The 11,753-nt window shown below is 38.3% G+C and overlaps 1 protein-coding gene and 1 non-coding gene across 2 annotated transcripts; both read left to right on the plus strand.

Annotated features, from left to right (window-relative positions):
• The first annotated feature begins 8,018 nt into the window (after positions 1 to 8,018).
• TRNAT-UGU (transfer RNA threonine (anticodon UGU)) lies at positions 8,019 to 8,092 on the plus strand. The gene has a single exon. It is a non-coding gene; the product is annotated as a tRNA-Thr (tRNA).
• Positions 8,093 to 8,891: 799 nt separating this feature from the next.
• On the plus strand, positions 8,892 to 9,761 carry LOC114108596 (translationally-controlled tumor protein-like). Its single transcript, XM_042255253.2, has one exon. The coding sequence runs from the start codon at positions 9,008 to 9,010 to the stop codon at positions 9,524 to 9,526; it is 519 nt and encodes a 172-aa protein (XP_042111187.1). The 5' UTR covers positions 8,892 to 9,007; the 3' UTR covers positions 9,527 to 9,761.
• Positions 9,762 to 11,753: the final 1,992 nt, after the last annotated feature.

The following is an 11,753-nucleotide window of genomic DNA, read 5'->3' on the forward strand; positions in this document are numbered from 1 at the left end:
CAAAATTGTGGTGTATGGGCTTAGTTGCCCCATGGCACATGGGATCTTAGTTTCCTGACCAGGGATCAAACCCGCATTTCCTGCATTACAAGACAGATTCTAAACCACTGGACCACCAAGAAAGTCCTCTAAGAGTCCTTTCTGCAAGTGTTCGAAAACCCAACATGAGGTTCATATTACTGAAAAGACCAGACATAGAGGAAAGCTTCAGGCATGGCTAGATCCAAGGGTTTAAATCAAGGCTTCAAGACTCAGTCTTTAATTTCTCTCTCTTTTGTCTCATGCCTAAACCAATCACTGCATCCAGGAGTTTCGAATACAAGGAACGAGCCCATTAGAGTCATTCTTGAACCCAGGACTAGGTAACTCAGCTCCAACCAAACCACAAGACCAAATGTGAGAAGGGGTAGGGCTCCCAAGAGGAAACTGAGGATGTGATCATTCAGGGAAAGAGACTGAATGTTTGGCAAAAAAGCTACTGTTGTTAAGAGCAAATCCCGGCTTTGGCTTTGCTGAGCGCTGCAAGTTTGGGCAAGTTATTAAATGTTGCTGCACCCAGTTTCCTCATTGTTTAAATTGGGAAAGCACTAGTTCATACCTCAGGGATGTCAAACAATTAAATGAAGTAATGTATGTAAAGCGCTTAGTGCAAAAAGTAGACAGTTAAATGTCGTTTGTGACAATAATCTTAATAATCACATCAATTTTTATTATTAAATCTCCCTAATAGATCATAAATTAATATCTGTATTTTAGGTATCTAGTATTAGTAAATGGAGGAGGAAATGGCAACCCACTCCAGTGTTCTTGCCTGGAGAGTCCCAGGGACGGGGGAGCCTGGGGGGCTGCCATCTATGGAGTCGCACAGAGTCGGACACGACTGAAGCGACTTAGCAGCAGCAGCAGCAGCAGTATTAGTAAAATAGTAAATATACAACAAATTCCTGTGGAATAAGTGAATAAATGAACATATACATCGGTTAGGTTAATTTTGTTAATTTACTGACTGAGATTAATTTTATTTTATTATTTTGAAATGTGTCATACTTATAGATGAGTGAATTAAACATGAAAGTACATGCTAAAGACTAATAATGTCGTAAGATGCACATGACCAGCAACCAGGTCAAGAAAGAAAATTGGTACCCTTCACCAGTTGTGATTCTATCTCCACAATAGAGGTAGCCATTATCCCAATGTTTTGTGACGATCGTTTTCTTGTTTCATTTTATAGTGTCATCAGTTATGTATCCATTCCAAAATAATACAGCTTATTTGTATATGTTTTAAACTTTATCAACACTAAATCATACTGTGCGTATCAATTTCTCTTTGGCATCTTTTCTCCAACACTGTATTATGATATTCTTCTATGTCAACAAGAGTACCTGTAGTTCAGTCCTTTTCAATGCTATATGGTATGGTATGCAGTATTCCAATACTATATAGAAATTCATAGTATTCCTTATATATATATATATATATATATATATATATATATATAGAGAGAGAGAGAGAGAGAGAGAGAGAGAGAGAGCTACAAATAGATAGATAGTAAAGTCTGTAAAGTTCAAATGTTTTATTTACGTGGGGGACTATTTGTTTTCTTATAAATTTGTAACATTATTTATATAACCTGGGTATTTGTCCTCTATCCGTTGTATGTGTTAAAAATATACATTCTCCTAATTCTGGCTTGTCTTTGTGTCTCATGGTGGTGTCTTTTCATTTACAGAAGTTCTTATAATAAAGACTAATGTATCAGCCTTTTCCCTTATGTTTTGTGTTTTGTTGTGGGTCCTACTTAAGAAATACTTCTTGTCTCTCTAGATATTTACACCTTTTCCTATTATCTTTGAATAACTTTATGATTTTGCCTTTCCTGCTTAGTTGTTAATTCATCTGGAATTGATTTTTGTATATGTTGTGAGATAGGGGGCAAAAGTTTTATGAATTAGAGATGACCAATCATGCCAGCATTCTTATCAAAAGCTTCAGTGTTTCCTTGCGGTAGAAATTTCTGTTATACATCATGCTCACAATTGTGTAGGTCTTTTTGAAAAGGGGTTTCTCTGTTTTATTTTTTTTCTGATCTTTTTTTGAGCTCTGTGGCAATACTGTGATCTTCTAACTCAAATATCTTTAGTCTTGATATCTGATATGTGGTAGGGAAAGTCACTCAAATTTATTTTCTTTTTAAAGTATCTAGCTTATTCTATATCATTTACATGTTCATATAAACTTACTTTGCTTTTTATTTTTAAAAGTTTGTTTAATTGAGGATTCCACCGGTGGTCCAGTAGTTAAGAATTAGAATACTAGGAATTCCAGTTCAGGAGGTATGGGTTCAGGCCCTGGTTGGGGAACTAAAATCTTTGCTCTGCACAGAGCAGCTGAAAAATTAAAAGTGTATTTTACTGAATTTTACATACGTAGAGACTTACACACATCATAAGTGCAAAATTCAATGAATGATCACAAAGTGAACAAATTTATGAAACTATCAACCTGGTCAAGAGATAATAGTGTGAAACAGGAAACTGGTATTACTGTAGGTGAAAAAAATAAGTTTAATATATGCCACAAAGCGTTACCTATATAGGATTGATCTCTCACCACAAACAACTAGAAAACCAGAGAAAATACATTAACCATTTTCAGACATTGCACCACAAGTAGCATAGAATTATGATCTCTGAGAGAGAACAAACAAAGGAAGCAAGCACTTTGGTTGTCCCAGCTTACTGACTGAAGACAGTTTCCAGCTGAAACTGAAGGCTGGGCAACCCAAAGAGCTCAGTGTTTTCACTGAATTAAGGTGACAGATATTGAAGTTCAGGGAAGCCAAGGTACCTAGAATTTACAAAGCAGAGTACTAGGAGGAGGCAGAGAGAGAAAGAGAAATCTACAGGAATTTATAAAGAGTTCTTCACAATTATTTGGGTGAAAACTGATCATTGCATGTGTAGGGTAGCATTCCACAAGGCTGGAAAAAGAACCTCTGGAAAGCAATAGGCCAAACAGTTCCAGGAGTTCATACAGGGCTGAGAATAGTTTGTACTCCTGCCAGCCAGGGTGGTGATGCCTGTAATACACTGTGAAAGTTAATTTCATGTGTCAAATTGGATGGTATTTTTGGATGAGGTGAGCATTTAAGTTGGTAAACTCTAAGTAAAGCAGATTGCCCTCGATAATGTCAGTGGGCTTCATCCAATCCATTAAAAGCCTGAATAGACTGAAAAAGCTGGCACACTGAACAAAAGCAAAATCTCCAGCAGACTGCCTTTGAACATTATCTGCACTATCAGCTCTCCTGGGCCTCCAGGACACTGGCCTTCGGACTGGAACTGCACCATTGTCTCTTCTGGGTTTCCAGCCTGCCAACTCATACGGCATATTTTGGACTTCTTTTCTGGAACTCTGCATGCCAAAAGTCAATGGAATAGCACTGCTAAATTACTGATAGATTTTGAAAAAAAAAAAAAAAAAACAAAACCAACCCTGCCAACCTAAAATTCTATTGCCAGGAGAAGTATCTTTCTAAAGATTAAAGACTTAAATAAATGAAGAATAAATAGAAGCTTTATCAAAGATACCAAAGCTAAAAGAAATCATTGCAAGCATATCTTTGCTACAAGAATTATAATAAAAGTTCTTTGGGAAAAATAATAGTAGTTAAAGATTCAGTTCAGAGTTCAGTTCAGTTCAGTTCAGTCACTCAGTCGTGTCCAACTCTTTGTGACCCCATGAATCACAGCACGCCAGGCCTCCCTGTCCATCACTAACTCCCGGAGTTCACTCAGACTCATGTCCATCGAGTCAGTGATGCCATCCAGCCATCTCATCCTCTGTCGTCCCCTTCTCCTCCTGCCCCCAATCCCTCCCAGCATCAGGGACTTTTCTAATGAGTCAACTCTTTGCATGAGGTGGCCAAAGTACTGGAGTTTCAGCTTCAGCATCATTCCTTCCAAAGAAATCCCAGGGCTGATCTCCTTCAGAATGGACTTGTTGGATCTCCTTTCAGTCCAAGGGACTCTCAAGAGTCTTCTCCAACACCACAGTTCAAAAGCATCAATTCTTCGGCACTCAGCCTTCTTCACAGTCCAACTCTCACATCCATACATGACCACTGGAAAAACCATAGCCTTGACTAGACGGACCTTTGTTGGTGAAGTAATGTCTCTGCTTTTGAATATGCTATCTAGGTTGGTCATAACTTTTCTTCTTCCAAGGAGTAAGCGTCTTTTAATTTCATGGCTGCAGTCACCATTTGCAGTGATTTCGGAGCCCCCCAAAATAAAGTCTGACACTGTTTCCACTGTTTCCCCATCTATTTCCCATGAAGTGATGGAGCCAGATGCCATGATCTTTGCTTTCTGAAAAGCCAACTTTTCACTCTCCACTTTGACTTTCATCAAGAGGCTTTTAGTTCCTCTTCACTTTCTGCCATAAGGGTGGTGTCATCTGCATATCTGAGGTTATTGATATTTCTCCCAGCAATCTTGATTCCAGCTTGTGCTTCTTCCAGCCCAGCGTTTCTCATGATGTACTCTGCATATAAGTTAAATAAGCAGGGTGACAATATACAGCCTTGACGTACTCCTTTTCCTATTTGGAACCAGTCTATTGTTCCATGTCCTGTTCTAACTGTTGCTTCCTGACCTGAATATAGGTTTCTCAAGGGGCAGGTCAGGTGGTCTGGTATTCCCATCTCTTTCAGAATTTTCCACAGTGTATTGTGATCCACACTCAAAGGCTTTGGCATAGGCAATAAAGTAAAAATTGATGTTTTTCTGGAACTCTTGCTTTTTCGATGATCCAGCGGATGTTGGCAATTTGATCTCTGGTTCCTCTGCCTTTTCTACAACCAGCTTGAACATCTGGAAGTTCACAGTTCACGTATTGTTGAAGCTTGGCTTGGAGAATTTTGAGCATTACTTTACTGGCGTGTGAGATGAATGCAATTGTGCGGCAGTCTGAGCATTCTTTGGCATTGCCTTTCTTTGGGATTGGAATGAAAACTGCCCTTTTCCAGTCCTGTGGCCACTGCTGAGTTTTCCAAATTTGCTGGCATGTTGAGTGCAGCACTTTCACAGCATCATCTTTCAGGATTTGAAATAGCTCAGCTGGAATTCCATCACCTCCACTAGCTTTGTTCGCAGTGATGCTTTCTAAGGTCCATTTGACTTCACATCCCAGGAGTGTGTCTAAGCTAGAGTAGTAGAGGAAGTCAGAGTAGTCTAAGTTAAATGTGTATATCAAAAATTCCAGATCAATCACTAAATACATAGATAGATAAATAAATAAAGAGACATCCCATTAAAATGTCACTAAGATGACAACAGTGTAAATTAAAAGTGAATCATTAAAAAATACTTAAACAATTCAAAAGAAGACAAGAGCAAAAAATCAAAAGAATGACAACAAAGATGCATAAATAGAAGACAAATAGCAAGTTGGTAGACTTAAACCCAAGCACATTTATAATTACATTAAATGTAAATGGAGAATATTCTCATGAAAGACAAAGATTTTCAGATTGGAAAAAATAGAAGAAGACCCAAAATGCTGTCTACAAGAAACTCTCCTATATTTAAAGATGCAAATAGGTTTAGAGTAAATTGAATAAAGAATAAATACCATGAAGATGTTAATATCTAATCAAGTAAACTTCAGAATATGAAATAACACCAGAAATTAATAGGGACATTTCATAATGATAAAGGACAACAAAATCAAGAGGACATAGTAACCCTAGAAGGTATGTAAATAATAAAACAGCTTCAAAATACATTAATAAAAAATGGATGGGGACTTCCCTGAGGGTTCAGTGGTTAAGAATCTGCCTGCTAATGCAGGGGACACGAGTTCAAACCAGGTCAGGGAAGACTCTACACGCCATAGGGCGACTAAGTCCGTGTGCCGCAACTGCTGAGCTCCTACCCTAGAGCCTGGGAGCAGCAACTATCGAGTCTGCGTGCCACAACAACGGGAGGCCATGTGCCCTAAAGCCGTGCTCTGCAGCAAGAGAAACCCACACACTGCAATCAGAGAGTAGCCCCCACTCACTGCCACTAGAGAAGGCCCAAGTGCATCAGTGAAGACCCAGTGCAGCCAAAAACAAGTAAATAAATGAATAATGAAAATATATTTTAAAAACTGATGAATTTATAGAAAAACATAAATCTACATTTATCATTGGAGAACTCAACATTTCTTTATCAGTAATTGAAGAAAAAATTGACATAAAATCAGTAATGATGTAGAATTCAATCAACTTGACTTAACTGACAATATAAAACTATCCCCAAACAGCAGAATATACCTTTTTTTTCAAGTATACATGGAACATTCACCAAAAGTAGAACATATTATGGGCCATAACGCAAGTCTCAATAAATTTTAAAAATACTGAAGTCATGTGGTGGTTCAGTGGCTAAGTCCTGTCCGACTCCTTGAAACCTCATGGACACAGCATGCCTGGCTTTCCTCTCCTTCACAGTCTCCCAGAGTTTGCTTAAATTCACGTCCATTGAGTCGGTGATGCCATCCAACCATTTCATCTTCTGTCGCGTTCTTCTCCTATCCTCAATCTTTCCCAGCATCAGGGTCTCTTCCAGTGAGTAGGTTTTCTGCATCAGGTGGCCGAAGTATTGGAGTTTCAGCTTCAGCATCAGTCCTTCCAATGAATATTCAGGGTTGATTTCCTTTAGGATGGACTGGTTTGGTCTCCTTGCAGTCCAAGGGACTCTCAAGAATCTTCTCCAGCACCAGAGTTCAAAAGCATCTATTCTTCAGTCTTCTTTACGGTCCAGCTCTCACATCCATACATGACTGGAAAAACCATAGCTTTGACTCTACAGACCTTTATTGGCAAAGTCTTTGCTTTATGATACACTGTCTAGGTTGACCAAAAGCTAGGTTGTCATAGCTTTCCTTCCAAGGAGTAACTTTCATTGAAGTCATATACTATATGTTTCATTTTTTTTTACTATAATAAAATTAATCTAAAAATCAATAACATTATTGAGAGAATCCCCAAATATTTTGTGATTAAACAATACCTTTCTAAATAACCTATGGGTCAAAAGAGGAAATCTGAATAGAAATTAGAAATATTTTGAAATAAATTAAATACAACATATGAAATTTTGTGGGAAGCTGTTAAGGGAGTGCTTAGAGGGAGATATATAGCCCTAAATGTTTATATTAGAAAAGAAGAAAGGTCTCAAAGCAACTACCTAAATTTCCACCTAAAAAACTAGAAAAAAAAGAGAGAAAATTAATTCCAATGTAAATAGAAGGAAGTAAACGATAATGGTAAGACTGGAAGCTGCTAAAACACAACATGAAAAAAACAACAGAAAGAAAATCAGTGAAATCAAAAGCTGCTTCTTTGAGAAGATCAATAAAATTGGTCAACTAGACAGACTAATTAAGGAAAAAGAGACAGAAGACATAAATTATTATATCGGAAATAAGAGAGTATCCGGAGTATATTTTATAGACGTTAAAGTATAATAAAGGAATATTATGCCAATTAAAGTATTTAAATGAAACGGACAAATTCTTTAAAAGATGAGAAGAATGCACAATCAGGAAAAAATAGATAAGCTGGATAGCTCTAAGTCAACTAAAGAAACGTTCACTTAAAATCTATCAGGCCTGGATAACGTCACTAATGAATTCTAACAAATTATGGAGGAAATAATATGGATTATATACAATCTCTTTCAGAAAATAGAAGATCAGAGAATCCTTTTCAAATCACTTTACGATACAATTACCAATACGATCAAAACCAGACAAAAACGTTACAAAAGAATAAAACTACAGACCAGTATTCCTCATGAACATAGAAATAAAAAATTTGAGAAAGATTTAGCAAACTGAATGCAGAAGTATGTGAGAAGGATAACGCATCAGATGAAGTGGGATTTATCCTGAGAATATAAGATTAGTCTGATTTTCAAAACTCAGTATATGTCATTTCAACACAGTAAGAAAGAGGCACAACTGGCTCTGCGGCTTAGTTGGCTAAAGCGCCTGTCTTGTAAACAGGAAATCCTGGGTTCGAATCCCAGCAGGGGCTGCTGGGTTTTTCTCTCTCAAAACCGAGTCCTTTGTTTTTAGGGCTTCTTAGTGGGTGCTAGTGGTAAAGAACACACCTGCCAAAGAGGTCACATAAGAGGTGCTGGTTCAATCCCTGAGTCAGGAAGATCCCCTGGAGGAGGAAATGGCAACCCACTCCAGTATACTTGTTTGGAAAAATCACCAAGGGAGCCTCGTGGGCAATAGTCCATGGGGTCGCAAAGAGTGGGACATGACTGAAGCAACTTAGCATGCAAAAAAGAAAAGCCATATGATCCTCTAAATAGAAGAAACACTTCACAAAACCCAACATTCATTCATGCTAAAAAAAATTCTCAGCAAACTTAGAATAAAAAAGAATTCCCTTGACCTGATGAAAGGAGTCTTCAAAATAAACTACAGCTAACATTACACTTGATGGTGAGATAGATGTTGAATGCCTTCCTCCTAAGATTGAAAATGAGGCAAGTACATCTGCTCTTACCAATTCTTTTTAACATTTTAATGAAGGCAAGAGAATAGGATAGAGAAAAATCACGCAGATCGTAAAAGAAGAGATAAAACTTTCTTTTTTCACTGCTAACATGCTTGTCTATGTAGAAAATCTTAAGCAGTTTATGAAAAAGCCATCAGAACTAATATATGAGTTCAGTTAAGGTCATATAATACAAATTAAAAATACAAAAATTAATTGTATTTCTGTATTTTTAGCAACAAAAAATTGAAAAAAATTTTCAAATTCTGGCAGGATTTTGATTGGGACTAAATTGATTTTACTGATCACTTTAAAGAGAATTGGCCTTTTTTCCGCCCGCTCCCCACTCCCCCCGAGCACCGCTCTGGCCGCACTGCGCTCGCTCTGAGCTCCGGGCTCCTGCTAAGCCAGCGCCGCTGTCGCCTCCCTCCAGTCGCCATCATGATCATCTACCGGGACCTCATCAGCCATGACGAGATGTTCTCCGACATCTACAAGATCCGGGAGGTCGCGGACGGGCTGTGTCTGGAGGTGGAGGGGAAGATGGTCAGTAGGACAGAGAGTAACGTCGATGACTCGCTCATTGGTGGAAATGCCTCCGCTGAAGGCCCCGAGGGCGAAGGTACCGAAAGCACAGTAATCACTGGTGTCGATATTGTCATGAACCATCACTTGCAGGAAACCAGCTTCACAAAAGAAGCCTACAAGAAGTACATCAAAGATTACATGAAGTCAATCAAAGGGAAACTTGAAGAACAGAGACCAGAAAGAGTAAAACATTTTATGACAGGGGCTGCAGAACAAATCAAGCACATCCTTGCTAATTTCAAAAACTATCAGTTCTTTTTTGGTGAAAACATGAATCCAGATGGCATGGTTGCTCTGCTGGACTACCGTGAGGATGGTGTAACCCCATATATGATTTTCTTTAAGGATGGTTTAGAGATGGAAAAATGTTAACAAAGTTGGCAGTTACTTTGGATCAATCACCTGTCGTCAAAACTGGCTGGCCACTGCTTTTCATCCACACAACACCAGGACTTAGACAGATGGGACTGATGTCGTCTCGAGCTCTTCATTTGTTTTGAACATTGATTTATTTGGAGTGGAGACATTGTTTTTGAGAAAACGTGTCATGTAGGTTGTCTAAAAATAAAACACATTTAAACTCAAAAAAAAAATAAAATAAAGAGAATTGGCATCTTGATGAATGTGTCTTCCAAAATGTGAAATAACCCTCTACATATGTAGATCTTCTTTAATATTCATTGATAATGTTTTATAGTTTCTGTGTAGAATTCTTGCATGTCAAATGAAGATTCATTTCTAGATTTTTATGCTTTCTAATGCTATTTTAAATATTATCTGTAAAATTTTCATTTTAATTTGTTTACAGCTAGATTATAGAAATTCAGTTGACTTTTGCAATATTTATCTTGTATCTAGTTGTTGTTCAGTCGCTCAGTCATGTCCAACTCTTTGCGACCCCAGGGACTCCAGCATACCAGGCTTCCCTGTCCTTCACTATCTCCTGGAGTTTGCTCAAACTCATGTCCATTGAGTGGGTGATGCCATCCAACCATCTCAACCTCTGGTCCCCTTTTCCTCCTGCCCTCAATCTTTCCCAGCATCAGGGTCTTTTCTAATGAGTCAGCTCTTCGCATTAGGTGGCCAAAGTATTGGAACTCCAGCTTCAGCATCAGTCCTCCCAAAGAATATTCAGGACTGATTTCCTTTAGGATGGACTGGTTGGATCTCCTTGCAGTCCAAGGGACTCTCAAGAGTCTTCTCCAGCACCACAATTCAAAAGCGTCAATTCTTTGGCGTTCAGCCTTCTTTATGATCCAACTCACATCTGTACATGTGTACTGGAAAACCCATTAATTTAATTTGATAATTTTACTCTTCCAAACAATATAAAAATTTTACAACTTCCATTTATATCTTCCCAATTTAGATGCTATTAATGCTGTGCATTTTAACCTATCAACTTTTCTTTTGAAACCCCATACATTTATTGTTGCTTTATACACTCAATATTGCTTTATACACTCAATATTGCTTTATACACTCGATGGCTGGATGGCATCATTGATGCAATGGACATGAACTTGGGCAAACTCCAGGAGATGGTGAGGGACAAGGAGGGCGGGCGTGCTGCAGTCCATGGGGTTGCAAAGAGTTGGACATGACTGGATGACTGAATAACAAGAAGAACAACGCTCAATATTTCACCTATTTTCCACTTTTTGTGTGCTTTCTTGCCTCTTGCTCCTCCTCACCTCTTCCATCAGGGTTTTCTTCTGCCAGAGTGAAGTTTTGTTGGTACCAAATTATTTCAGTTTTTGTTGGTCTGAAAATGACTTTTTCCCTTTAATTACTGATATAGAATCGAAACTAATCATTTTTCTTTCAGCACATTGAAGATAGCATCTGTTGTCTTTTGATTGCTATCGCTATTCATGAGTTGTAAGTCATCCGTCACTCCTTTAAAACGAATCTGTCTTTTCTCTCCCATTGCTCTAGAGATAGCCTTTTTGTCTTCCGGATTCTGCAGTTTCACTGTGATGGATTCATACATACGACCTGCTTGGGACTCCTCAGATTTCTAGACCCTGTGTGTTGATGTATTTCATCAGTCCTGAAAAATTTCAGCCCTAAAGTCTTGATTTATCCTTTCTGTCTGTTTTCCTCTTTTGTAGTTTTGTCTTTCTATGCTGTATTATGGGACTGTTTATTTTCAAGTCAGTCTTTCTGTGTACTCATTCTCGTCACATGCGATTATTCTAGTAAATCTGTCCATGGTATTCTCTTTTTCAAAGAAGTTCTTTTGGTTCTTACTCAAAATTGCTTGATCATTTTTTCATAGTTTCTTTTTCTTGTATATATTTTCACGTCTGTATGTTGTTTTCATTAAGATTCCCTGGTGGCTCAGATGGTAAAGAGTCTGCCTGCAATGTGGGAGACCGGGATTTGATCCCTGGGTCGGGAAGATCCCCTGGAGAAGGAAATGGCAACCCACCCCATTATTCTTGCCTGGAAAAGCCTATGGCCGGAGGAGCCTGGTGGGCTACAGTCCATATTACAGTATGTATTTTCATGTGTGTATTTTGTTATTAAACATATTAATACACGTGGTTATTTTCTAGTCTTCACCTTATCACTCTGGGATCTAAAGCTTTTGCAG

This window comes from Ovis aries, chromosome 11, assembly GCF_016772045.2.
Source record: "Ovis aries strain OAR_USU_Benz2616 breed Rambouillet chromosome 11, ARS-UI_Ramb_v3.0, whole genome shotgun sequence".
Classification (NCBI taxonomy): Eukaryota; Metazoa; Chordata; class Mammalia; order Artiodactyla; family Bovidae; genus Ovis; species Ovis aries.

Excerpts from the sequence above, each read along its gene's own strand:
- LOC114108596 (XM_042255253.2), top strand. The coding sequence starts at position 9,008 with ATGATCATCTACCGGGACCTCATCAGCCATGACGAGATGTTCTCCGAC.